This window comes from Triturus cristatus, chromosome 5_2 (assembly GCF_964204655.1).
Source record: "Triturus cristatus chromosome 5_2, aTriCri1.1, whole genome shotgun sequence".
Classification (NCBI taxonomy): domain Eukaryota; kingdom Metazoa; phylum Chordata; class Amphibia; order Caudata; family Salamandridae; genus Triturus; species Triturus cristatus.
Window position 1 is genome coordinate 1,004,692,051 of NC_140588.1, and position 27,796 is coordinate 1,004,719,846.

At 46.1% G+C, this 27,796-nt stretch overlaps 1 protein-coding gene across 1 annotated transcript in view; it reads right to left on the bottom strand.

Annotated features, from left to right (window-relative positions):
* Positions 1 to 27,282, bottom strand: part of ASB12 (ankyrin repeat and SOCS box containing 12) — a 38,505-nt gene extending 11,223 nt beyond the window's left edge. Inside the window, exons 1-2 of the mRNA XM_085608280.1 lie at positions 27,019 to 27,282; positions 9,276 to 10,121 (exon numbers count right to left, since the gene is read on the bottom strand). Coding sequence (XP_085464406.1) covers positions 9,276 to 10,089 — 814 coding nt within the window. The 5' untranslated portion in view covers positions 10,090 to 10,121; positions 27,019 to 27,282. The remainder of the gene's footprint in view (positions 1 to 9,275; positions 10,122 to 27,018) is intronic.
* Positions 27,283 to 27,796: the final 514 nt, after the last annotated feature.

Consider the following 27,796-nt stretch of genomic DNA (forward strand, 5'->3'; position numbering starts at 1 on the left):
CTCCCACTTCCGACGTTCATTGGCTGAGTATGCCTTGTGTCAGCAACATCATAGGCCGAAGATCCTGTCACTCGACACTCTGTGTCCCACAACAAACAGTGTACGCCGGCGTCCAATGGCAGCAGTACATCAGCCATTGGACGCTGGCGCCGCAATGTTTGTTGTGCTTTTTTTACAGGCCCTGCCCAACACTCTCCACCATTGGTCCATTTCACGCCATTGCGCCTATTCCCTTGGTCCGTTTGGCTGAGAAGTGACGGCTGACAGTTCCCTTTTGCGCTCTCCTGATTGGCCTGTCTACTACAACGGCTATCTCGGTCCCCCATTGGACGTGGTATTTGCTGTTTTAAACTTCCATGGCAGGCTGTGCCCGTAACTGATTGGCCGCGAAAGTGCAGAGAATGAAGTTGATGCCGTGGGCAAGTTCATTCAGGACTTTACTTGGCTACTTCATCCAAAGTAAAAAATCTGAACCGGAAATGCTAGTGTGACTAAGCCACTTCCTAGTGCGTGGGTGTAGTAGTTGTGTTTTTAGGTCTAGCTGAGTCAGCGCAAATGTCTGTGCTTTTCCAGTTTTAATTTGCAACCATAATTACACTTTAACTGCAGCTGCTTGTATGCATTTATAATTTCAATCATGTGCCTTTAGCAATTGCTGTACATCCACTGATGTGATGTGCTTCACATTTTCTTCACCCACCATAGCGTGGGGCAGTGCCTTTATACCCCACTTCATCACTGTGAGAGACACTATTTTTTTCCTGATCACTTGTCCACAACCACCTGAAAAGTAATGCACTTCAATGCTGAGGTTGGTGTACCTAGGCTGCTAGGCTTCTCTTTTATTGTAATGTGTTTTTGTCAGATTTTTTTGCATATTGCAAATGTTTGTTGAAATACATTTTTTTTTAAATCCTTCTGGCCAAGAGTAGATATATTCACTTTGCCAAAGCTTGTTTTCATTTTTTTTAATTTAAAACAATGAAATTATAAGAGGCGCACCAAATACCAAAATAATATTGAACTGAATTTGTCAGTTCTTGCAAAGCCTGTCTGTTCCTCAGACGAGTCACTTTAGGAGCATGCATGCTTTAGCATTGACATGGTATCTTTAATTAGCTGTTACCGCCTTATATCTGTGCCTCCTAAAAGTAGCTATATTTTGCTTCTTTCAGTCAAAAAAGGCAGGGAAGCAGGAAAATACATGCAAATATTTGAGGAAAGGGTAATATCAGTCAAACTTCAGTTCTGTTATTTGGGAAAAGTGTGTTCTCATAAGTTGTACCATAGTGTTTACAAGCAGGGAGATTTGAAGCACCCTCATGCGTTGATGTAACTCACTAAACTTCTTCTGTTTGGTTTCCAAAAGTGCTGCAAATTATTTGGGCCATCTAGAATATCTTAAGGCCCAAGCAGGTGTTGGACACCAGACTGAATGCAGAATCCTGCTTGTTTTGCATCATGCAGGAAGTACTGTAGTCATTTTAGTTCTCTCAACCAGCTCAAGCTATCTGCTGGCAAAAAGATCTATTGTCCACTCACAGTGGACTTGGATCTCGCTAATTGCTTAGTGTGGGTTTTTCTTGTCTTTCCCTCCCCTGGACCATAGATGCATTACTTGTGTCCTTTCACTGTCTGCTTTTCAAGCACTACTGTTTTCTTTTGGTTTAAGCTGTCCATAAGAATGCATGTGTTTTCCAGCTGTCTCACTCATTTACTTCTCTCACCCAGCTGCACTCCTTGTTGTTTTGCCATGAGTGTGCATCTCTCAACCCCCTCCATGTTGCTCATGTGTACTTCTTCCCCACTTTGCTTTCACGAAACACTTCTCTCCTGCCTAGTCCATGTTATTATATTGCCTGTTGCTTCTCCTCCCTCACCCACACCCTTTGCTGCTTCCATTTTCCACATGCACTCTGTTGCTTCCTGCCACCTCCATTCTCTTTGGTGCTGCCCCCACCCTCACTTACAACTAAATGCTTTTGCAGCTCTGTAAAAAAAGAAAGAAACACTTGCTTCATTATGTTGGATTGTGTTGGTGCATGCCTACAAATAGCACCTATTTCTTTTGTTTGTTTTCTTTAGCTATACTGCACAGCATTGTGCAGCATGGCTAAACACCATTGATAAAGCCAATAGGTCTTAAAGAAGAGACTAGTAAGACTTGCCAATGCTTTTTTGTGAATGACCTAGAGTAACTGGCTCATGCTGCTGTCAGAATGGAAGTGGTATGCAGTCAGGAGGCACTGCATACTTTCTTATCTTTCAATTTTTATAGAGGGATAGTTTGTTTTCTCAAAAGCTCTCAAGAAACGTCATATCCTCCCATTCCTAAAGAATCCTACACTAGATCCTGATAACCATGCCAACTAGTGGCCAATCACTCACCTATCGTTCATCGGAAAGATCGTAGAAAAAGCAGTCTATATTCAACTTCAAGATCACATCCGTGCTAACCATCTTCTATATGACTACCAATATGTCTTCAGATCATGCTGCAGCATGAGATCGACACATTACACCTTGTAGAGCGTGCCCTTTCTTGACCAACGATATAGATGACACCTAACTCCTGATATTGCTGTATCGCTCAGTGGCCTTCGACAGAGTTGACCATCCCACCCTCATACACACTATTGAGTTTTGAAGTGAATTAACCAGCAATGTCCATCACTCTTCTATCTGTCCAACCCGACACCAGTTTGTTCACATGGGTACCTCTGGGTCACAAAAGATCGCCATCGTCTGTGTAAACTTTACATAGAGCAGCTTGGTGCTCAACCTTCTTCAGACATCCAACGCCTCAACACTGCTTGCACATCATCCGGGTCTGGAATCTAGTGCCTCCTTGAAGCTCTACTCGACCAAGACAGAATTCCTGTCATTTGCCAAGAACAGACGAGATACAGTACAAACATGGCTCATATATGATCCTTGATGGCTTAGAACCCCATCTCTCACCAAATGCCAAGTCGCTGGGTTTCACCCTTAACGCCAACCACTGCCTCAAGGAACACATTGCCAATCAAGCATTGGCATAGCCAATAGGTCTCACCTTTGGGACCTTATAAGTATTTAGTTATGCAGCACAATATCCTTTGTGCAACAACATCAACTATTGCATGGCTAAACACTTATAAAGTCCCAAAAGCGAGACCTATTGGCTGTGCCAATGCTTGTTTTTGCTGAGGTTAGTTAAGAAACATGAAAATACAAAAAAAAATCCCTTTGCTTCATATTTTTGATACAGCTTGTTAGTGCACTAAAATTCCGTCGATAAAATCTCTACTGCGCATGTAAAACGATTTATAATTGGCAAAAAAGTGCACTGAGAAATGCAGTGGCGGCTGGTGACATTTGAAAGTGGTAGGGCGTAAAGGTTCATGATGAGTGCCCTGCGGCAAGCAAGCGTAGTGAGTTACAAGGGTTCCGAGGATTCTCCCTCGAGAACATTTTGTAAAAGGTGTTGGCAAATGGTGCATTTTCAAGCACATTTTAGAAAGCAAGAAGGGTCATAAAGCAATTGTGAAACTGTAGTTGACATAAAAAAAAACATTTCATATGAAAAAGTCGCTGGTAACTGCTTATTCTGTATAATCATAGGACTGCTATGCTAACTCACAGGCCTGTTCACGAGAACACAGTGCCTGCTTTCCTATTCAAATTGCTACTAGTGAGGCACAGGGTTGGGAAGCACTGGAGAGGGAAGGTTAGCGCTCTGGAGCTGGCAAGACACTGGCAGCAGTGCTTCCCTGTGCCTCACCCACGCCAAGGTCCATTGCTGTATGTCTAAGGTCTTACTAACATCTGTTACTGCCAAAGGAAAACTCACTTTGGTGCTTTTTATCTTATTTCTTTAGTTTTCAAAGTGACACAAGTTGAAGAATAAGGACGGTGCACAATGTAGCACAATTCACGAAGTTTTCAGTCTTGTGACAAAATCTTTATTTTCTTTCAAACAATGAGGCACAGCCAACGCGTTTCGTTCCTACGGAACTTCATCAGGGCTTTTAGTGGAATCTCTATAAAAAATTCTCCTGTCAATCCGTTTCCTTTTAAGTTCCTAATATTCCAAGCATAATAATACGTCGATCTCAACATATGGTAGGGTAAACGTAATCTCCACGGTAGAACAAATGTTCGGTCCCACCCAATTACAAGTTTCTTTTCTGGTATCTCTCCCTGGTGGCCATAATATCGGTCCAACCGCGAAAAGTACCAATTTGAACCTTAAAACTTTTTGATACTTGCCCTGTGCAATTCTTATTTTCACACCTCCTCCGCTAACCAGCTCCGCCCAAAATGGCCTGGTTGTTGCACTACTTCTCTAGACAGAATATCAATAAAATAATCCTTTCACCCTGCTCTTTCAAATTATTTTATCCCCAAATGTTATTATCTATTTTTTGTAATGAGCAACAAGTGCTAAGCTCCAGCTTCTAGGCGCAATATAAAATTATAAAAGGCGGAGAGCTTGAACAAGTGGTTGTGTTGCCTGCATTAGGGTGGGTGGCACCGGCGGAGTGTCATTGCAGGCTTTGTTAGCGCTTCAACGAAGTGAAGGTCTGTTGAAAAATACAATTAAGTAACTTCACTTCCTACGCCATTTTTGATAGGTGCCAAAGTGCATTTGTTCGCAGCGCATTGTAATACACTGGATGCCATCGGCTTATCTATTATCTACAACATGCGGCCTGAAAGTTATTCCAGAGAAAGAGAGAGAGTGAAGGGGTGCAATAAAATAAATGAAGGATAGTGCAGGAGTAGAATATACAGACAGGAAAAGTATGTGCTGGAAGAAAGAACGGGGTGCAGAAGAAAAACACCGGAGGAACAACTATGAGGAGGGCTGCAAGAGAAGAAAGTAGAGGTGAAGGGTGACAGCAAGTGCAGTTGGAGTGGGGGCGCAGATGGGGAGAAAAGGACATGAGGAGAGAGGGCCTGCCAACAGCGCCGGGTGCTGCATGACATGGCATGACGAAAAGGAACGGGGGTCTGAGAGGAAAGCAAGCCAGAGCGGGAAGGGCAGTGCTGGGGTACAAACTGGGAAGGCGAACCCAAAGGACAGCACTACTAGGGGGAAACGCTCTCACGTGTTAAAGTCCTAAAAACACTTGTGTGAAGACATTGGAGCCATGCCAGACCTCCTGCACCCTTCAAATGTGGTACATCAGAAACAGTTACAGCACTGGATTTCGGGCTAATCTTTCACAGTGAGCAAGAGCGACACGTGCACCAGATGGCACCTCAAATAAACGAGCCACGCAAGTGTAATTCCTACCATGAGTCCAAGGGAAAGAAAAGCACTCTGTGAGGCAACCCAGGCAAGCAACTGTGCACACAAACATCTAACACAGACTTTGAAACTCTAATCTTTTGCTGCAGCAACAACAACAAAAACACGAGCAGCCATCGCACAATGTGCAGGATTTGGGAAGCCCGTTTTCGGATGGCATGATCTGATGGAAGAGAGTAGCATATAGCTTCCCTTAAACAAAAGTTGGTAAGAGAAAAAGCTTTTCAAAGAGGGAATGTGTGCCACCGGAATGTCAAAGCCTAATGCTCATGTACCATACTGTTGCACTTCATTTCTTTATAGATGGTTAACATAAGCTTTGATATTCTAGTAGCCAGGGCCGGACTGGCCGTAGTGGGCATCGGGCAATCCCCCAGTGCGCCGCACGGGTGGGGGCCGGTTTTGGGCCCCTGGGGGCCGTTTTTAGTTACAGGTCCGTTTTTGCAGCATAGCTGCAAACTCGGCCCTGTAACAAAATCGGCCGAAAACCGGCCCTGGCAAAGAGCTCGGCAGCACCCCCAAGCCCCGGAGGTGAGATGGGGGGGCCGGCCGAGCACTTTGCCAGGGCCGGTTTTGGTTCCCAGTCCGGCCCTGCTAGTAGCACGCATTTCAATTTACCGTCTTCTTTTTGAAAAGCCTGCCTGGAATTCAGCTTTCTTCTAATTCACTGCGCATGATGTCTGAGTGTCCACTGGACTTGGAGTTAGGATTCTGATGTCAGGTCACATGCCCGCTTCCATTCCCTTCAGAGGCTGCAAGCAACACCCATTTCCAACTCGTCACAAGGGGTGTTGTTTGCCGCCTTTGAAGTGACTGACAGACAGCTCTAGGAATACGGGGCTTAAACCCTGGACGCCTGGGATTTCCTGAAAATCTGACGCTGCTGAGCGTCATAAAAGGAAGGTCTCTTTAGACCCCCGAAAACTGCAGGCCAGGGCGGGCACTAGGTAAGCCCTTAGCCTCTATAGGAATAAAAAACAGAAAAGAAATCCTGGCTGTGTGTGTGCCTGGCTTCCTGACTCATCTCTGCAAGGATAACAAGAGGCAGCCAGGCATTGAGGGCAGCACCCAGCATGGGCTTAAAGCCCTTATATAATTAAAAAATCAATTTATGTGGATGGTAATTGCTTGTGGGAATTACCATCCACATAGTTTGGAAATCTAGGTGGGCGACACCCTGGCGCCCTCTACTGGCAGCCGCCACTGGAGAAATGGTTCCGCAATGCATTTTTATTTTTTGGGACGCAGTGCAAAAATTCTGATGTAATATGAAATGTAACAAATATGGAACGTTGAACTTCGAGTTCCACACTGATGACAAAACCACCATCAAAGGCACCAATGCATACAGACCGCCAGGGATACGAACCGGCCTTGGCGATGGCATCGCTGAATTCATCACCCTGCTCGTCGTCAAATCCAAACACTATATCTTCCTCAATTTACCTCAACTTTCATCTGGACGACACCACTGACACCATCTCCAATGACCTCCTGGATAGATTGGACAACATCTGCCTCAAACTGCTTTGCACTGACCCCACGCACAAAGCAGGACTCACACTGGACCCCTTCTTCACGTTCAGTAAATTAATCACATACATACAGCCACACCTCAGGACTCACCTGGTCAGATCACGCCATCGTACACTTCACCATCACCAGACCGTTCTGCATCGCCCCCAACCGCCACAGCACCCCCACCACAACTGGAGCAAGGTCACTCAGCAAAAATGGACAGACGCCCTCAACCGCACACAGCCCAACATCACCAACAACTTGGACCAGATTGTAGAAAACTTCAACGCGTGGACCACCAGTGCCGCTGACCAAGTTGCTACTACCAAACCAGCCAAAACGCACCAACCCACCAAACAAGCCAGCTGGTACACTCCAGAACTAAGCACGTCAAAGCACAGATGCAAACAACTGGAAAGAAAATGGTGCACTAGCAGGAACCACACCGACTGAGCCACCTTCAAAGCTGCCCTCAACAACTACCATCGACAGCTCAAAGTAACAAAAAAGGAGGACCTGACCCACCGGATCGCGGCCAGCACCCATGAACTAAGGAACTCTTTACCATAGTCAGAGAGTTCACCCATCTATCAGCCACCAAAAACTTGATCCCCTCCTCACAGAAACTCTGCGGCATCTTTGCCGACCACTTCCACAAAAAGATGGCAACCCTATATAGAAACTTCAATCGCCAACCCTCTGTCCTCCTCAGCTTCTCATTGACCACCACCGCCAACCACCCACTAACCGCATGGGAACAACTCAGCACACCAAACACAACCACCCTCATGAACTCCACCCACTCAGGAGCACCCACCGACCTGTGCCCCCACTGACTCCTAAACCTCGGAAGAGACGAGATCAGCCACCCACTCACAACCATCCTCAATGCCTCCATAACCACAGCCACCTTTCCCAATGCCTAGAAACATGCAGCGATCAGTCTCCTTCTCAAAAAGCCCTCGGCAAATCCCAGTGATCTCCAGAACAACCATCCCGTCACCCAGCTCCTGTTTTCTGCCGAAGTCCTGGAGAAGGCCATCTTCCTCCAACTCAAAAAAATCTTGAGAGAAACTACCTACTGGACCCTTCCCAATCAGGCTTCAGAGCCAACCACAACACCAAGACAGCCCTGATCACAACAACTGACGACATCTGCACCATCCTCGACAGAGGCGAATCAGCCACCCTGATCCTTCCGAACCTCTTCCCAGCCTTCGACACCATCTCCCATCTGACACTTATCGAACAAATACGCCAGTTTGTAATCACAAACGAGGCACTAAGATGGGTGGCATCCTTCCTCACGGGATGCACCCAGAGAGTCTGCTTTCCTCCCTTCAACTCACAACCCAAGCACATCATCTGGGTCGTACCCCAAGTATCATGCCTCAGTCCAACCCTCTACAACATCTACATGACACCACTCACAGACATCGTCAGATCACGTGGCATCAGCATCATTTCCTATGCCGACGATACCTAGCTTGTCCTCGCACTAGCTGTGGACCCCACCTCGACAAAGACCAACTTCCACAACTGTATGAAGAATGTCTCAGCCTGGATAAAGGACAACAACCTGAAGCTCAACACGGACAAAACTAAAGTTCTGATCTTCGGAAGACACACCACCCTCTCTAATGACTTTTTATGGTTGCCAGAGCTTGGACCCACTACAAAACCCGCAACCTCTGCATCATCCCGGACAGCGAACTCTCCATGAAACGTCAGGTCAACGCTGTCTCTTCAGCATGCTTCCATACACTATGCATGCCCTGCAAAATCTTCAAGTGGCTTTCCATCAGCACCAGGAAAACGGTGATGTATACCCTCATCACCAGCCCATTGGACTACGGCAATGCACTCTTATGCCACCACCGAACTCATGCAAAGACTCCAGCCAATCCAGAACGGGGATGCCAGACTGATCTTCAGCCTGCCAAAGAGGACCCATATCACCCAGCACTCCACTGGCTCCCCGCCCTGAAGATATGTCATTTAAAACTTCTGACTCATGCCTACAAAGCTCTCCTCTACCAAGGACCCACCTACTTGAATCACCACCTGCTTTTCCACTGACCTAACAGGAATCTCCACTCAGCACATCTCGCCCTCGCACAGATACCATGTATCCGACGCTGCTGCTCCGGAGGACGCTCCTTCTCCCTCCTCTCCGTGAAAGCCTGGAGCAGCCTCGCCCTTCACCACCACACCGCCCCCTCGCTGACCCACATCAGGAAAGAACTCAAGACATGGCTCTTCGATTGATACCTGCAGCACAGCACCTGGATGCCCTCTCTGGTGACAAGCCGTGCTATACAAGTACCCGATTGATTATTTTAATTCATTCCATTTTACACAAACAACAAAACAGTCCAAAATCGATTTTCATTTTTTCCACCATTGCGAAATGTGTGTAATGTGTGCCAAAGCCATCAAACTGGAATAATATTAAATTTACCTCTCTCTTGCATAAGCATTTCCAGTGCTTCATGGTTAGGAAACGTTTTGTCCACAAGAATGTTAGGCAAGTATACGTCTGCCCCAAAATCTATCAGAAGCTTGATGAAGGAAGTATGACAACCGTGTTTGAGACACATTTCAAGAACCGTCTTTGGATGCTTTGTACGCGCCAAGATGATTTTGTCTGTGGTGTTGTAGTTTGGGTCAGCTCCATAGAGTAGAAGCAACCTGAAGCACTCCAGATGCCCGTAAACAGCAGCCAAGTACAATGGCCCAGTAGTCCCAGCATTATTGGAAGCCCAGCCTGGTAGCTTTGACTTCACATTTGTTTCAGCCCCATGGTGTAAGAGTTCCCTTAAAATGTTCACATCGCCTTCACGAGCAGCTGTTAGCACAGGTGAGCAACTGTTGTAGATGGACCCACATGGATTGGCTCCAGCTTTCAAGAGGACTTTCACGCAATCTAGATGTCCGGCGCTGACAGCTGTGAAAAGAGGAGTTTGTGCCTTTACGTCAAGGCTGTCCACTTCCGCTCCATGGGCCAACAGAACTTCTAAGCACCTGAGGTGGCCCAGCGTGGCTGCCAGGCGAAGAGGGCTCACAGGGACACCCCAGCCGCTTCTGCTGTTGATGAAGGCCTTGTATCGCTCTTGGGACAGGAGTTCGTGTAGGATGATATGGTCATTGTTGGACACTGCTTGGTTGAGTTCCTTTTTCTCCCCGTTGTCTTCTACGTCTTCGTGGGACTGCAGCATGGAGAAGATCTTTGTGATGTCCATCAGACTCATCTTGATTTTCCTCGCTAAAACCATCTTTCAGTGGAGAACTTTGGAGTGTGTGAAGCCTAAGGGACAAAGAAACACAGTACTTATTAATCCAGTTATGGGGCAGGCTGTGAACTAGTATCATTTGGGCTCACTTTGACATCACAGAATAATGGTTAGAGCTATTAAATGTATTCTAGTAGGCAACTGACAATTTGTAAAGAAAGTAAAAATATGACACTGGTGTAACTGTTAAGGGCAGTCCAATTATAATGCATTAATCAACCACATAGTTTCAACATCTATAGTTCCTCGAGAGGCAAAATAATGAGTGGTTCTATATCTTTACATGTCACTGAGTTGTGGACTGATCCTATGTGAAAGTGCTCCCAACTTCTGAAACCAAGGGACTAGTAGCAAAGGATGACACATTTGTTGTCCCATGGAGACCCAGGATTAGAATTCAAAGCTCCTTATTCGATGGCAGACAACGTAAGGCATAGACCACATCTCAACCTTTCTGCTGTGTTGTTTTACCTGTGGAAAGATAAAAACTCTGGAGACTGAAAGCTCAGATTTGTTTAATTAGATACTTTTTGACTTTAGTTCTTTTCTTCACAGCTCTTGAGACAAATGGGAAGAATAGGGTACGCACAAGAAAATAAGGCATTGTGAAATAGTTAAGATGCTAAAAAAAAAATACATCGTTTAAGTAGAGATGTGTTGAAGCACCATTTGTGAATTAATTTAAACATAAAAAGGTCCTTGCTTCTAGACTTCTAGTAAATCCCTATGCCAGCATATGACCTGCAGCTATTTATTGATTACTTAACTATTTAGCATATTATGCATACACAATTTAGACATATCCTGAATCCATTGAAATATTTTGTCTTTAAAGGTATTTACTAACAATTTGTTCAGTAATTCTTCATTTGGAGACATGCAGTTTGATGTGAATTAAGGAACTCTGGTGTATTTCCATTATCCGTACCCCTCCAAAATGTACTCAAAATACCTCTAAACATGTTTTTTGAAGTGTCCTAAATTAAATAGTTAGTGGTTTATATACAAACTACTTAACATTAATATGAGGAGACTTAAAAAGGTAAATATTTTTTTCAAGTAAGAGTGAGCAAATGTTCAGTTGTTGGCTTTTCACTTTCACTTATTTCTATTTGTGAAACACCTTTTACCAAGTTTGCTACGCCGCTGATATCTAGTATCCAAATATCAGCTCCTTCTGGGAGTATTCTTAAGTAGCATATATAATTTCTGTTTCATGACTTTTTGCAATAGTCAACTGACTGAAAGGTGGGATACCACTCTATCGTAGTTTTAATACCAACCTGTACAAATATTGACTACTGGAGGGTGTTGCAGTACTAGTGGTTGGCCATGTGTAGTGCTGGACATACTACTAAAGTGTAAGTTTACTACAAAAGTGTAAGTTACTACAAAAGTGCAGTTTGTGAATACTGAAAAGAGGTAAACTTTCTTAAAAGTGTGAACTTCCTCAAAAGTGGAGTTTGTGAATCAGGCCCTCTGTCCTTTGATAGCAGATACTGCATAACACCACAGGTGTCTACTGTGTGCGGAGTGAGGTGGATCAGAGAACAATTTCTGCATTGTAAGCAGAAGGCGAGGGCCTTTAACAAGGGAGCAGGCCTTTAATGGCCGGTAGAGTCAGCTACGGAGGAAGGCTATTAGAACATTCTACCCCTAGCGGGCAGAATGTTCTAATTTGTAAAACAAAGGCCTCACAGAGGCCAAGGGGGTTGAAATTCCATCGGGCTCCGTGAGGCTATTGTTCACAGCTGTTGCTGTGAACAAAACATTGGAATGTTGATGCTCAGGGCTTCTACCAGTCATTAGAAGCCCGGAGCACTCCATTGTCTTCAATGGAGCGCTCAACAGTCCAATGTTCTAATTTACATTAGGACTCTATTCCAAAGGGTCAGGGATTATAGCTTGCCATGGTGTTTGTCATAGGCTTAGTGGAAAAAGAAGTAACTATCCCGAATTCCCATCGTGGTGACCAAACACTTAAATTTCACACAGTACTTTTGAATTAAGATCAATCTGTACCAATAGAATTTAATGATTACACTCAGTACCAGGCCTATACTACCAAACCTAGAGCTCAACCCAGGCTAACGCTGGGCTGCAACCTCGCTGGGTGCGCCTCGGGAAGACCTGGAGCATGCGCCCAGTGGTGACACTGACAGTGCGACTCCTGGCATGCTGTTGGTCTTTTCCTTTGCCTTTGAAGGAGACAGCGAGTTTCTGACATAGAGGTGAAGATTTTGCCTGCACCCTTTTCTCCATTGTTTGTGTGGTTGCCTATTTGCCATACACCACTGTTTCTACTACAGAGTAGACGTACAAGCAAAAGTCATCCCTAATTTGTGTGTGGCCACACCTACATGCAAGTGAGGGAATTCCTACTTTACATTGCGCTAACACAAAACATGCCCCTGTGCAATGTGTGCTATGACTTGGGCTGCAGAAGCATTTGCTCCTCCTTCTATGATACAAACATGTGACTGTACCACCTCTACCAGCCCATTTGTGCTTGTGCTCCTTTTAGCTAATTGAGAGATAGGTGACTGTTTTAACGAGTATTGGCAATGTCTATTGACATCGATTGCTTCTACATACAAACGGCATTGCTTGTTTATAGTAGTCTTTTCAAGATCGATCCTGTATCTTCCACCTTTCTGCTGCAGTTTTTCTAGCGACCACGAGATGACACTGAAAGGCAGGAAACTGGTGTTGTTTAAAAGTGACTCTGTTTGCAATGCTATGTTCAGAGCAGGAAGAATCCTAAATCTAAAGAGGGTGAAACCAAAAAACCTCCTGTTGGTAGTCCAAAGAGAGAAAGAGAGGAAAGTAACATATAGCAGCGCTGCAACTAAGATTAACATTTAAGCCAGCCATTCGGGAGTAAGGATTGGCTCTGTGGAGTATGGTATACAACGCTGTATCCAAACAAACAGCTGGAGCTGTGTATAATTAGACCGCAAAAAGCAGGGCAGGAGCTCCGGAGTATTGGTTTCTTCAAATGATGCATACAACATAATGATAGCCTTCCACCTGATAAATTTGTTTGTGAGCGCCTGAGATTTTCATTTTGGCTTGTAACTTCATAGACATAACAAAGCAATGGGCTGGACTGGGCCCTCTCTCAGGTAGGACCCCTGTTCACTGCAAGAGTTGCTGGGAACTTTCTGCACCGATCCACAGTAATGCAAATATTTGGGATATGTGGTCAAGGTTCTTTGTTCTCCTGGCAGTCATTAAAACGTTGATTGCGTGAAAGAGGTTTTAGGTCTGGACTGGAGACAGCTTTAGATGTTTTGCAAGCATCATTTAATAAAGCAAGATCTGGCAAAGTCAACAGGTCTGACAATGGATGCCAGCCCTTTTGGGTTTGTCAATGCATGTTTGTTTTGTCAAGCTTTTAGCAAAACTGTATTATTAAGGAAGCTGATGGGTTAAAGCCAAACCTTCAGCCATGCACAATGTGGGGGTTGGCCACTCATCCCCCCAACACTGCAAACCTCACGCTATGCACAGCCTTTGGCCATGCACAGCAGGGGTTGGCTGCAGGGCCTGGTATCGGGCTTGGCCCTGCGCCTATACTCACTGCGGCAGGCAACCCCCACTGCGCCCTGCCTACGACCGAGTGCTGGGTGGTTGGCCATCTGGCTTGCACCCATTTCCCCATGGGCGGCCAAAGCCCAGATGCACACTTCCCTCTGCCGTGCGCAGCAGGAGATTTGGAGCAAGATTTGGCCAGGGGCCAGGTCCGTGCTCAACTTTCGCTGTCTGCAGCAAACTCCGGCATTACACAGCCTTAGGCACACGCAGAATAAATACATTTTTTTTTTAGTTTTAATGCAAGCCCGTCAAGGTCCTATATACTACTTTTCAAAACAAATCTATGTCACAGGGACGAAGACCCTGAGTCTTGTAATGTTTGCCACACCATTTTTCTCTGGGTTGTGGTCAATTAGATCTCTCGGTATCATGATACCGAAAGGGCCAATGGGAGAAAAAGCTTCCCCAACCAATCAGATGGCCCATTTTTTTTTTATTTACCATTTCGTGGGACTCTCTCATTAGACCAACTGTCCAAATATACCTAACTTTTTAACCCCTTCATGACCAACCGAGCAATCGCCACTGTGTAATATGTTAAAAATACATATAATACAAAAGTTAAAATGGAGTTATACATAGGTCTTGAAATGATTTTTAAAAACTACCATTTTAAAACCAAAAAAACACTGACATTTTCCAGTTATATGTAACTGACATAAGTATCACTTTTTCAGCGAATTTCTATTTTTTTTAGTATAAGTTAAAATCTAATACTTTACCTATGTCCAACTTACATTTAAGCCTACATGTCCAACCCCGCGGTTGGCCACTACAGCCCACAGGCCCCCCGTGCCACGTACAAAAAAATGTAAACACATACATTCCGGTCCCTCACGACTCCTACTGGAGTACATGGGTGGCATGATGGCACCCGTGAGACCGTGACAATGTTATTATTATTATTATTTTTTTAAGTGCTGCCCCTGAGGGGTCCTCCTGGGAATGCCATCCCCCAACAAGTATTAGGAGGTAAGGTTAGCCCTGATCTGTCCCTTATATTCTTTTTGAGATTTTCTTTAGGACGCAAGGACTGGATCCCCAAGTCCTTAAAAGCAGCCAAAACGTTTCTCTTCATGTTGGAGCCAGCAAATCAGCTCCTTTGGCCCTGCGGGAGTACCTCAGGACCAACCAATCAAGATGGTTTATTTTCCTGCAGGGCTCCTGCTTGCGTCCCGCTGCACTATATCTTGTTATTTTTATTAACCTTATTTCTCAAAATGACTAACAGATTTACAGCAGATCACAAACAGCACGCTTTGTGGGTAAAAATCTAGCTTTTTGCCAAATTCGCTGTAGTTCTGTTCAGCTGTTTTCTCAGTATCATTGTCTAATTTTCCCTGCCAAAAAGCTTTTCAGGACCCTCCCTTTTTCTCCGCACACACTTGACAGATGACCTTCATCCTTTGTTCTTTGTACCGGTCATTTACATTTTGCTTCGGTCAACCACAGCGTACAGCATGTGGAAGTGGGTCGTCCCACTTCAGCCATTGGCTCACTTGCACTGTGAGTGACAGCATTCTTCTGATCGGTCACTTGTGCATACGCGACTAAAAATGAGGGCACTTCAGTGCTAGGGCTGGTGGGCAAAAACTTTACTTCGCAAATGCTTTTCCTTTCCATTTATCCTTTGCTTTCATCCTTATGTATCTCAGCTATATCTTCAGTTTACAGCAATTCAAAGCCTTTTCTTTGGACCATTAATATTCATATGTTCTTGTGATATGCATGAAAACAAGAAAGGTGTTCTACAGCTCTTCTAAGGATAGTTGTGTGCTAAGCAGCATCACGCTGTTTCATTACTCTGATATGAAATGAATATATTTTATTAATTTACAATTTTTATTGCAAGCATTTTGCCGCCACATTGAGGCAAAAACATGTTTTCTTTTTATGGCTTTTTCTTTCAGATAAAAACACAATAATCATCACACCAGCTTCCCAAGACCAGAACCAATAGCTTTGCCAGTGCTTCTTATTCAAGGGTTTATACTCGTGTATTGATAAAACGTGTTCTTAAATCGAACTAGATATTGTGCATCCATTTATCCATCTTTGCATGTATCCATCGATCAGTTCACCCACAGACTAGCCGAGTAGTAAGTAATCAATCGATTCTTTAGCCATTCGTGCATAGATAAGAGCTTTTCTCCTCTGTTCAGCAGTGCAGTGGTACTTCGGTGCTTTTTGAGGAGGGTTTCAGAAGTGGTAAGGCCAGACAGTAAGCGTGGGCCTGCCCACAGCTCTACCTCGAAGCTGTAGAGGTGACAGCATCACAATGGTACCGTTGTCTAGGCAACCCATCATCTCGCGGGCGGCCGAGATGTCTGGCCTCGAGCCGGAGGCCTTCGGGGCTTTATGATAAGCTTAAGATATCAATGAGCCTCCCGTGTGCTCTTTGGGGCCTGGGGCGGCTGGATTGGGTTCAGAGTACAGGAGTGAATTCTTCAGAACACCCAGACTCACGGCGAGTGAAATAGATGCATTTCCTGGGATTATCCGGAGCCAAGCATGCTGAATTGTCTTCAGGTTTGTACAGCAATTAGTGAGAAGGAGCCGTGGCTGGGAGGCTGATGGAGAATGGGCCCTGTGGGGTGGGGGGAGGGGAAAGGGAGGGGGAATAACCCAACCCTTTCCATGAGTGTGGGAGAAATAGGGGTACAGTGCTTAATTTGTTGGGGGTGTGTGGGGGGGGGGGGGGGAGTGCCGAGGCTCTCCTCAGGAGGCCACTGCAGCTAGCTCCACACCCCGCCCCTGCTACGCTGCCAATGATAGTAACAACACAACTACTAAACTTCACACTCCTACAAGTAGGTAATAGTCATTTTTAATGTATATTGAATTAATGATTTTCCTGTTGTGGTCATCCCTAAATTAGGAAGCTTGTTTCCGGTCCAGGGAAGGCATGGCTTGGCAGTTCGGCCTGGACTGTTCCCATGAGGCACAGGGTCAGATTGATTTGCATATGGCCATGTCTGAACTGAGGTGGCAGAGTGGGCTAAAGAACGGTGATGGATCAAACCCAGATCTGTTGACTGGGTGTGAGTGTTTGATTGGTTCTGATGCTCCGTCCATCACCACCCCCTTTTGTACCGCTTTGTTCGCCATAAGTTGGCAGGGTATGCTCATTCGTGAGTCCCTTGCTCACTTTGCCACTGGATTCAAGCAAGCCTGGCTGAAGATGGCTGAAATGCCAGAAACCGGTCCTAGGAAGCTTGTTTCCGGTCCAGGGAAGACATGGCTTGGCAGTTCGGGCTGGACTGTTCCCATGAGGCACAGGGTCAGACTGATTTGCATATGGCCATGTCTGAACTGGGGTGGCAGAGTGGGCTAAAGAACGGTGATGGATCAAACCCAGATCTGTTGACTGGGTGTGAGTGTTTGATTGGTTCTGATGCTCCGTCCATCACCACCCCCTTTTGTACCGCTTTGTTCACCATAAGTTGGCAGGGTATGCTCATTCGTGAGTCCCTTGCTCACTTTGCCACTGGATTCAAGCAAGCCTGGCTGAAGACAGCTGAAATGCCAGAAACCGGTCCTAGGAAGCTTGTTTCCGGTCCAGGGAAGGCATGGTTTGGCAGTTCGGGCTGGACTGTTCCCATGAGGCACAGGGTCAGACTGATTTGCATCTGGCCATGTCTGAACTGGGGTGGCAGATTGGGCTAAAGAACGGTGATGGATCAAACCCAGATCTGTTGACTGGGTGTGAGTGTTTGATTGGTTCTGATGCTCCTTCCATCACCACCCCCTTTTGTACCACGTCATCCCTAAATTATCCAGACCGCGCCACTTTGTGGCAGACTGTCACAAGCGCCGGTGTGGACAATTAAGTGCTGGTGCCGAGCACCGGAAACCACAGGCTCAAATTAAGCACTAGCAGTGGTGCTTCTTTCAGTTTTTATTTTGATTAGATGTAGTGGCCAGTCTGGAAGCAGCTTTAAGACACCATCAACGAGCCAACCAGAAAGTCATCACAACCTCTCTCTTTATCTCCTGATCCACCAGGGCATCTTTCCGCCTCCCGTCACGAGTTTGGTTACAGAGATGTAAATAAAAACTAAATATTCTGGGGAGTCAATTGTTACGCTTTCCCCTTCACAACTCCCTGCCTCGATTACTATTCTCTCCGCCTCATTCACTACTCCTGGAATTACTAATCAGTGTGCCTGATCCACCTTACTTCACTCACTATTGCTGCGGCCTCATTCCCCATTGACTGCATCACTCAGTATTTACTAGGCCTCAGCTACAATTCACTCTGACTCGTTCACATCCCCCTCCGTCATTCACTATTTACCCTGCCAGATTCACTAGTCTTCCTGCCCTATTCATTTCTCCACGCCTCATTCAGGCATCATCATGCCTCCATGATTGCTCCTTTGGTAACTCACTCTTTACTCAATCTCTTTCACTGTATATCTCATTCACTCTGTCTCTTTCCCTGCATGTCTCATTCAATTTTCACTTCGCTGCCATTTCACTAGTGACCTTACGTCTTTCACTGCTCTCTGCTCTATTCGCTGTTCAGGCTGCCTCATTCACTATTAGCGATGCCTCTTCACTTTTTCAACCTCTTTTTCGGATTTCTGTCTTTTTTGTTATTCACCCTGTAACCATTTGGAAGCCCCCTTCCTCATTCACTATTCAGTCTTCCTAATTGACTGGTCACTCCTGCTTCATCAGAGCTCCCCGATCTCATTCACTTTTCACTCCACCTCATCTCACTCACTGCCCCGTCTCATTCACTATTTGATCTGTCACTCACTGTGGAGCAGCGTAATTTAGTGCCCCACCCCTTTATATGCAACGTATATACTCATCGTGTGTTTAACCCTATAAATCTGTGTGCATTTTATTAATCAATTATAGTAAGTGGTGATATATTCCTTCCATATATTTAGCTGAATTTAAATAAAAGTATTCACCATAAAAAGAAAATGGATGCCTTCCTTAACATGTACTTGAGATATTTACTGATGCTAACGGTATTCATTTAGAAACAACTCTGAATGTAATGTTGGCCTAACTTGTAACCAGGCCCGAGTTGCGCACGGTGCAATTTCATAAAGGTTTGCGGTGTCTTGTGTTTTTTCTCTCCTCTGCAGGTGTCGTATCAACATGTTTGTTGAGTTAGAATAGGCGCATTGTTTACTGTGTTAGACGGGTAGGCAACTGGCCCTTAATTGGGAGTTGGCTTCAGATATAGAGACTGAGAGGGTGGAAGAGATCCTCCTATACCAGGCAGACCGGAGACTGATGGTACATCCAAGGGCGCCCAGATGGTTGCGGCTTTGTTGAGAGCTGGGATACTCGGGTGTCTACCTGCACCCGGAGAACACCGTCTTCGGATTGGTTTGTTTGGTGGAAACTGATGTGGAGCAGCCTGCAAGAATCTTCCTTCATACTTTAAATGTGTGCTCTTTAGACGAGCAGACCAGACCCTATCCTGACTCTCTCTGAGGGAAGACTTCTTCTCACCTCTGCTGGTCTCATGGGAACAGACTGGTGAGCTTCATGCTTCACCACTTCTGGTTTCATCTGATGCTGGCTCCTTCCTCATAGAATTTCCCATTGCCACTCTTTTTTAGAATATGAAGCTCCTTTATGGGACCTGCCTGGGTGATATTTTGCTTGATGTATATAATGTTATTATGCGTCTTTTTCCTAATAATATATGCAAATTCAGACTGCACTACATGATTATTTACATATATATGCTTTTACAATATATTTCTTCACTTCTGTTGATTGATTTAACTTGTAATTTGAAGTAAATTGTAGAAAAAAATCCTTAAGGTTTGGACTCCATGTCTCTGTCGTTTTTTGTGGAGCCAGATTGTTTCACTGTAATTGAACTGTGTTGCTGATGTTAGCTCCTTTCTTGTGCTTCAAGTTGACAATCAAAGGTCCATTATATTTAGTTTATTTTTCTGTTTTGTGGATAGCATCTCCAATCCCCCTTATTAAAAGAACTCAACTTCTTTTACCCCTACCCACCCTAAACTCTAAATACTCCTTAGCACCCCTTACCCTTAAAATCCTCTACCCTGCCTTATAAGGACATCACCCCTGCAAAGTGGAGATGGTAGTGTCCGATGTAAGATTTAGTAGCGATGATGGTATGGCTCTGTCACATGTAACACCTGTCAGCCTTGATGAGCAGTGACAGAACAATTAATTACCTTAAAGGAATAGCAGCCTTTCTGCAAAGAGGAGGGAGCACCTTACAGCTACAACCCTGGAGTACAACCCTCTATTTTTATTTATTTTATTTGTTTTCTTGCAGTTTTATGTAGCACTAATTCGACCCTCAGGTATTGGAGCGTTTTACATTAGCACCAGTTACATTGCACAAGGTCACAATCATATTTTTTTCTTCAGGCAAAGGGAGATTAAGTCATGAGCCCAGAATCACAGGTTGTCGAGCCGGGACTCGAACCTGGTTCCTCAGTTCCAAAGTTGGCAGCTCCGGCCTTAATGCCACATCCTCTACCCTTATTGTAATAGTTGTCAGCAAGGTCATACTGGTACAGAAAATTGTCCCAAGCACCAAAATAAAAGTGACCCTACTTAGTGAATCAGATAGGAAAAACAAGGGTCACACATTTGCAAATCGGGCGGTTTTGAACTTGTAAAGACACAGGGACAGATTTCCAAGCCCCTTGGTGTCCCCTACTGTACATAAACAATCCTTTAAAACAATGACGTTTTACAAGTTCTATGTGTGCTAATGCAGCACACATAGAAGTTGTGAAACACCATTTCTGATTGTTTATGTGCAGGAAGGGAACCCGTCCTGCACATAAACAATCATCCCCGTGACGCAGGCATCCTTGCACCATGGTGCAAGGGTGTCTGCATTGGCGCACGGCAGCAGTTCATGCACCAACGCAGGGGGAAGCACAGAGATGCGACAGATTGTTGTAAATATGTCGCATCCCTGTGCTTCAAAACTAATGCAGCGCGGCGCAGCAAAATGACTTGCTGCACCGCGCTGCGTTGGTTTATTGTAAATCTACCCCACAGTGTATAGGTGCTTTGCAAGGTAGCGGAGCCCGCATGCATTTGTGTTTGCTGCAGGCAATGTTTATGGTAATATCAGGGAAATCATCTGTAAAAAACAGCCCACCAGACCAGTAAACAGACCAGCAAACAGCCACAAAAACGTCTCACACTCTGACCTGTCAGACCAGCCCGTCAGGCACTGCCTGATTGACCTATAGGCCAGTGAGACCCAGCATGTGTGCTAAAGTAAATAGGCATTTCTAAGGAGCACTCAAAACAGAGCTTCTCTGAGCATCTTCCATTGCAGAGGGTCTGAGACAATCCAAGCAAGCATGGGCCTGCCTATGAACCAGGCTTAAATCAGCTGTGTTTGACCAATATGGCAGTAACACAACAATTACAAGTTGTAGTAATGTATTGTTGTATTGCATTTCTTAGTCCAAGTAAAACATATACTTCAAAACTATATACCATACAAAATCAAGACTTCCAAATATAGAGTGCAAAAATAAAGACAAGACAAAAGATTTGCCAGAATATGTTAATATCCAGCCAGCATAGCTTTCTCACCCTTGTAGGGTAAGATTACTAGGGGACTTGGGGTTACTGCTTGATGGTGGAGACAGGTGCATGTAGATATGTTTGTATAATGTTTATTTTGGCAGTCTACATAATACACTATTCTTGCTCATGCCACTGGTATTGGATACTAAGGGCCTCATTTACAAAATAAATGACGCAGCGCGGCGCAATGGCCTTGTAAATGAGACCCTACATGTCTGTGCCTGCTCACCCCAGTAGACATTTGTAAATAGATGTTTTTGTACAGTGTTTATTTTTGCAGTCTACATAATGCACTATTCCTACTCCTGGCAATGGAGATGGCCGCTGCATGCACTATTCTTGCCCCGCCAGCAGTGATACTGGGCACTGCATGCGCCGTGTCTGCTCACCCCAGTGGAGCTGACACCGCATGCACTTTGTCTGCTCGTACCTAGGGAGCTGGATGCTTTTTTTTTGCAGATTATATAGCTCGAACACGGCCTGACTGTGGGCTTGGGGGGCAGCCAAGCACGGCGAGGTCTGCCCCCCGGGCGGATTGGGAGGGGGGAGGGGGGGGAGTGGCCGGCGGGCAGCCATTTTGTAGGTTTTTGGGATACAATTGGGACTAGCCCTATTGTAGCCCAATATTTGTAAAAATAGCCCAAGGGGTATATAAGTCAGTTTCGCGCCTCCCCAGCCACCATTTTAGGTTTGGTGACCTGGTGGCTGGGAGCGCTGTCATAAGCTTAGGTTTTTGTCCCCTCCCTCCCTCCTTAGTTTTTTGGCATTGGGGGTGGGTGTTTTTTATGGCTTATCCTATCTTTGTATTTTGGTTTTTGGTTGGCGGCATTTGTTGGAACAGGTACATAGGGGTGTGATATATATTGTATTTGTCGCTTGGAACAGGTGCAGGTGGGGTGGTTGACAGTTGGCCGGGATTGGCTGTAGTTTTTTGGTATATGTTGGTAGTTTGGGAGCAGGAGCAGGGAAAGGGTAACCAGGTAGGATACGTTTAGATTAGAGGTTGGTTAGTTACAGTAGCACAAAGGCAGTAGGGATTAGGGTCAGGGGAGTTTAGGATTTGGAAATGCTACATTTGTGTAGGATTGGGAAGAGTATGGTTATGGAATGTTATGTTGTATTTCGTGGGGTGGGGGGATCTGATGTGGGGATCGTAGGGGTGGCGGGAGGAACAAGGGGTCAGGAAATTCTTGTATAGTGAGGTTCTTAGTTTTGGAAGGCAGTTGCCAAGGGTTGAAAGTTGTGATATGCACCTGTTTCAATAAAGCGGCCTTTTTCACACACAGTTATTTCTTTATTTAATTATACCTATTCCGTCGTCTGTCGACTTTCTCCTGCTCCCACCCCCCCCACCCCACCACGCTTACCTGTGCCGGCCACAGCTGGCCCCACACACTGTCAGTGGCCTATGACAAATCATGTCCTCCCGCGCAGTGACGTAACAATAGCCCCCCGCGGTGCAGGGTGGAGCTCCAGGGATCCCCTCCAGCACCGTCCGTCGCTTCTCCCGGACCTCCCTATACATCTTTTGTTGCTTTTATTTTTTCTTCTATTTTCCTCCTGCCTCCCTCAAGCTCCTCTGTTGCACCACTGCCACTGCCACCCCCACCCCCACCCAAAACAAATTGGCTTCTCCTTCAGCCACACCTCATGCCATCACAGTCATCGCGTTCTTTAAAATAAAATTATAGAATAAATAAATGTCAGCTGTGTCATGTAGTTTGCGTGCTTGCAGTATGGCGGATTCACATTAATACGTCAATACGCTGGACTGTTTTAGCGTCACTCACGATGCACACACGTGCATTCTAATTGCCTTTGTATAGCGCTTACTACCCCTGCCGAGGTGTGCATTATGATGCATGCATGCACAGTCCATTGCCCTTTTTAGGTCTCGCCTAGCGACGCAGCGCATGCGTTGCTCGCCTTGGCGAGAACTATTGTTGTGGGTTTTGTGTCCAAAGGGGGACAGGAGATGTGCACGTGTACGGACAGGAGATGTGCTCTCCGTACACGTGCACATCTGCTGTCCCCGTGTGGGGCTTGCATTACAACACTTTGTCTGCGAAACTGACCCTGACATCAGCCTGAATTATCGCCGCCTGTGCTTCACCCCTCCTGCCGATAAGCTTGGTTCACCGCTGCCCGGCTCTGTCATTGCAGCACCTTTTACTGACTGCACTCCGCCATGTGAAAACTGAGCGCCAGCGGCGGTGCATTGTGCTTCACTGGTTTTCGATCTCTACTGCTCCCGTCAGTGCTTTGATGCGACTTGACGGTGGCAACCAGCGCTATACAAATAATTAATATAACATATGCAAAGACTTCAAAAAAGATGTCAATACACATACATTAATGGCAAACAGACAAAATAGAAAGAAGGAATGGCCGGGAAGATCCTGCTGTCCCATGTGTATGACAACGGGGCAGGTTTCGAAGCAAACGGCCAAATACATTTTAACAAGTTTTAAAGCAGCCTCACACAGTGACAGGTTCCTCCTACGCCAAGGTCCCTTACAGAACACTGCCTGGCGCGCTTGAGGGTTCTGCTCACGTGTCAGGCCGTGACATCCTATGCATGTGCACACCACACTGTGTGGAGGGCCCAAACAGAACTTCCACAGATCACCAGCAGTGGGCGCGGTGCCAATCGAAAAGGCCGTAATACAGAGTTCAAGACGGAAGCTGCAAGGTTAAACCCCGAGACAAGTATTCTAAACAGTGCACAAGGCCAATCGATTCATGAAACTCTGTAAGGCCCGAGCGCAAAAGGGAAACTGGAAACTTTTGTCACCAATGTCCTCTGAGCAGATCGATCGCTTAAAGAGAGCGTGCTTCCGGTGAGACTAGATCTGCTGGGGTAACTGGAAGAGATCTGGGCGCAGGCTTCCGCTTCTGAACTGCACATTTGAAGGATGTGATTAGCAGACAATAACGGCGGGGGCTGAGGGAAGAGCTAGAGACAGCAAGCGGGTGGGTAAAAGAGAGGGAGGGAGACGCAGACAGAGGGCAACTTTTGTTTTTATAGCTTCAGCTTTTTCCAGGAGTCATTTCAAAACTTTTTTCCAGTGAGTTGTTCAAAACGTTTGCCTATATTTCCCACCCTTAAGTCACGCGTTGATTGGCAGAACATAGATTGAAAGGCCAAGGGCATTCCAAAATAGATCTTGACATGGTTGGACTATGTGCCTGTCCCTCACAGGAGCTATATGGAACAAGCATTTGCAATGCCATAGGTCTCACATTTTACGAGAGTTTGCGTTATTGGCATTGTAGATGACGCTGCCTTTTATTTATGTGTTCTGAAAACCTGCAAGCCGTGCGTAAACACGCACTTTGTACTTCGTCGTTGCTTACGAGAAGCAAGAATGACAGTAACTGCTCCTCTTTTACTGCCAGCCTTGCTTCTCATAAGCAAAGACTATAAATACAAAGGGCGTGTTTAAGCACCACTTGCAGGTTTTCAAATCACATCAATAAAAGGCATTGTCATTTACAATGCCAATAGCTCAAACTTGCGTAAATGCGAGACCTATTGCATTGAAAATGCTTGTTGTTTATTTAACTGATGTTGCTCATCATCAGCTAAAGCATGTGATTTCTCTGTTTGATGATGATAAACAGCATCGACAAGGAGCACCAGTAAAGCCAATAGGTCGGCATTGGCAACCAAAAGTGGCAGCATATTGGCTTTGCCAATGCCTGTTGTGCCAGCGTGTGTGAGCCAGCGTAGTCGTGCAGATAGTGCAGCCTCGTTCATTGCACACGTGGCACTGGCGATGCTGCAGAGACATTACCACCATCTACTTGCACCGGTGACCCTGGGCATACCTTTGAGTTCTGTTTATGCACATGTCACTGGGGACGTTGCTCAAGTGTGCCTTTTCTATTAGCCTGAGGGGTGATTGTACAGCTGAGACGTGTGTCTGACTCGAGGGGGGCGCAGGGTTTGTCCAACGCGGCGCAGCTGCAACGACACCAAGAGGTGGGTGGGCTCCGGACGAACAGCCCTGTAAGGTACGGAAAAACGCACGCAGAGGATGGCGCCGCCGTTTAGGGCACACATCAGCTACTAATCAGTGGTCAAAGTGGGCGGGACCTGAGGGGCACGACCTGTCCATACTCTATTACTTTAAGAAGAAAAAAACAGTCCCGCTACTGTTTGTGGAAAGACACCCGTCCCCTGGTCAATTCCGAAAGTTGAACAGCCTCAGCTGAAGTCTCCTGTATTGTGAAACCGAGGGAGGGACAGACAGCTAAACAAGCCTTCCTGTCAGGGTGCCTGTTTGAATGAAAGAAATGTCAATGTGTGCAACTGGTCAATCTGAAATATAAAGGGTGCTTGGAAACCGGTACAGGCTTTAATTGGTGTCATCCCTTGAAGCTTCCTGGTGACACAGGTTTGTTCTTTTTGAGTGGGATTGCAAGGAAGTCACCAGCTGAGCTAGGACTGGTGTGTTTTAAAAGGACACATAAAAAAGATTGCACTACGTACAGTCTGGGTATTACTAAATCTGCATTTTGGAAGCACATTTTAATCTTAAGCCATTTTGCGCATTTTGTGTCAGCCTATCTTATAGTATGTGTACTGCAAGTTTGAAATAATGACTCACATGTTCACTGTTTTCTGTCACAGACTGAAACCTCCTAGCACTAAGCATAACGCAAGTCACTGTTCCCCGCTGCACCATCCAGGATTCAGTCCTGTGGCTCTCTGGCTACAGACCTCTGCAGTGCATTAACTAATAGAGGTTTCATAACGTACCATATAGCATTTCCCACTCTTCACCCGATCGTGCATGTATTTTCTTTTATTCTGTGCGTTATTATATATGTGAAAGACCAAAAGAAGTTACATAATATTTTGTTTTTTAGTCACACCTTTGACCTTGCGCCCACACTGCCTCGTCCCGCCCCCTTTGTGCACAGCATCACAGTCCTTATACCCTTTTATGCACTTCAACCACTGTTCTGCGCCATAACTCGTTAATTAAAAAACATATCTCAAAAAGGCATCTTCGGACTACTATCCCATAAAATGTTTAAAGGCCCGACTCTATACGTGACTGGCAGATTTACTTCCACGCTGTGCATGGAAATATACATTTTAGTGAAGTCATAAAAAGTCCTAGGAGTATGCCTGGTAATGTACTCCAGCAGACGGTCTACACTACGGGAGTATAATACAATTTAGAAGTAGTGTTGCTTCCGCCACATGAAGTAGTACACACCTTCCTTCCATCCAGTTAAGACAGCATTCATGAGTTCGCCCTGTAGTGGTAGTACACTTTTACAACAAAGGCCCCGGGTATTGCCTTTTATTATCATTAATGTCTGGGGAGCGCCCCATCTGGCAAAATTGGGTTTCCTGTGCTCTGTGGAAGGCAGAATCCATGTCCCTCGCGTGCTGCGGCGGCTTAAAGCCAGACCCCTCTTCACAGCCAGCAACAAACGCCAACAAAGGCCCCGCACAAGGTACACGACTGACCGAGTGCTCAAGTGACCTTGTTATACAAGTCTGCACACAAAGTCAGTGTTCGTAATGAATGCGGTGTTGAGGGCCCCTCCCGGGCCACCACCGGGCCCCTAAACACAGGCTTAGGCACATACACTATAGGCAGCCATACTCGACTAAGTGCAGTCAGTTATTGGACAGATGTTCACGAGAGGCCACGCTCGACCAGCGGAGCACAGGCCACGCCACACGGATACACGCATCCACCAAATCACAGTGAAAATACTCACAGGCCTGGGCTATCCGGAGCGCTGGCCGGGGTTTCTGGGGGCCATGATGATGCCCTTTGGCCTTTGTGAGGTGCGGGTGACCCGTCAGACCTGACCCCGGCCCTAGTTCTGCCGCTCCCCTCTCTCGGGCGCCTTGACACCGACGCCCTGCTGCTGCGGCGCTCGAGCCCCAGGTGCGCGAGGGGAAGCCGGCAGGGCAGTACCAGGGGTAGGCTGGGATGGCTTCTCTGTCCCCCTTCTCTCCAGCTCGCCTCGCTGACAAGTGACATGCCACGCGGCGATAATGGACACAACGCGGCTAATTTTAGCCGAAGAATTCGCCCGGGCCGCATCCATTCTTGGACAGTGCCTCGGTGGCGTCAAATATAGAGGGGCAGGTGCTCCGCTCAGGGGAGGTGGCAGGGGCTGCTATCAGTGGGTATTTCAATTATGCGTCCCCTGGCATGTGGCTAAGGCCCGGGGGTCGCCGTTTACAGCCACCTCGGCGCAGAGCCACTTAAGAGGGGGGCCAAACTCAGGCAGCCGCGGGCTGTCCCTGGAGCGGCACAGGCAGACAGACCTGCAGCTTCTCACAAGTACTTGTGTCCTTCCTCCAAAGTGCTCCAAATGTGCATCGCTGCCGCCTCTGGCTCCACTTTCGGCTCCATATTTCATTTAGTTTGTTAAGTTTCCTTTTAATTCTTCTGCTTCTTTTCCTTTTCTTTGGGACTGCATGGCGCAGTTTCTTGGCTCACTTCTTTCTTCAATAATAGCTTTTCTACTTTTCATCCTGTGCCAT